Source organism: Echinococcus granulosus (assembly GCF_000524195.1).
Source record: "Echinococcus granulosus chromosome Unknown EG_S00276, whole genome shotgun sequence".
In the NCBI taxonomy this organism is placed as follows: domain Eukaryota; kingdom Metazoa; phylum Platyhelminthes; class Cestoda; order Cyclophyllidea; family Taeniidae; genus Echinococcus; species Echinococcus granulosus.
In genome coordinates this window covers 29,556-30,558 of record NW_020170656.1, presented here as the reverse complement: position 1 = coordinate 30,558, position 1,003 = coordinate 29,556, and the positions used below count along the sequence as shown (strand labels likewise).

Here is a 1,003-nt window from a genome sequence, read left to right as displayed (position 1 = left end):
GCATTTGAATTAGGCTGGACTCAATTTGATAATTTTATGCATTTCTATTTTATTTGATGCGCTGTTAGTGCATACAAAAAATACTGAGAGCAAAAAAACAGAGGGTCTGTTTTTGGCTCATGCTAACATGATGCTAACAATATAATCACTTTAGAATTCATTAATTTATTCAGTTTACTATTGTGTAAGTAAAAAGCCAACCATCCTCTCAAGTCGATTAATCAAGGTATGATTTAGGAAAGCTGAGGTGCAGAATTTATGGCAGACAGATTTGCTTTGCAAAGCAAACAAACTTGAACCACAGGCCTTAATGCCATTTCCTAATATCAGAGCCTCAAGATGTGGGAGCAGTGCCAAGCACAGTAACGAGTGGCTCAAACTGAAGGGGCACTCGGATGCACTACACAAGCCCCCACCAGTTCCAACAGATAGAAAGCAGACGAGCTTCTTCCACTACCCAGTAAACTAGACAAGTGCACTTGTCATTACATCAACGCAATTGTAGGGAACTACAGTTCTGTCATTGTACAGATCCAGGGGAATAATCGGGACCGGAATGCCTACACAGGTAACGATTTGCTCGTAAAAGATCCTTGAACAAGGTGGAATTCGATATCAAAAATTGCGAAGACAACATTGAATGACTGTGGCAAATTTATTGTTAGTGGCATTTACTATGTTAACGCTGAGAAATAAAATCTTGGTCACGTTCATCGCAATCGCTAGGAAGTGAATTATAGGTTGATTCTTGCGAGGTATGGCTGCTCAATTTGACCTGCGTCGTATGCCACGTACTCATTGCACTTAGAGTTGCTGACTATCTCTGCAGAGTCCACAAGCTGGCCAAAGGGGTGGACAACACCGGTCACCGGCTCCTTGTAGTTCGACGCCACGTCAGGTGAAGCTGCACCCACACCTTCAAAGATGATGAAGGCAAAGCTTTTAAACAAAGTCAGCAGCACCCTTTTACAGAATCATGACACATCACGACAATTCATTAGCA

The 1,003-nt window shown here is 42.0% G+C and overlaps 1 protein-coding gene across 1 annotated transcript in view; it reads right to left on the bottom strand. All coding sequences in view use genetic code 11, as the record gives it.

The window, feature by feature from the left end:
* Positions 1-1,003, bottom strand: part of EGR_10823 (hypothetical protein) — a gene marked incomplete at both ends in the record, with an annotated part of 4,288 nt that overhangs the window by 762 nt on the left and 2,523 nt on the right. Inside the window, one exon of the mRNA XM_024500072.1 lies at positions 776-939. Coding sequence (XP_024345518.1) covers positions 776-939 — 164 coding nt within the window. The remainder of the gene's footprint in view (positions 1-775; positions 940-1,003) is intronic.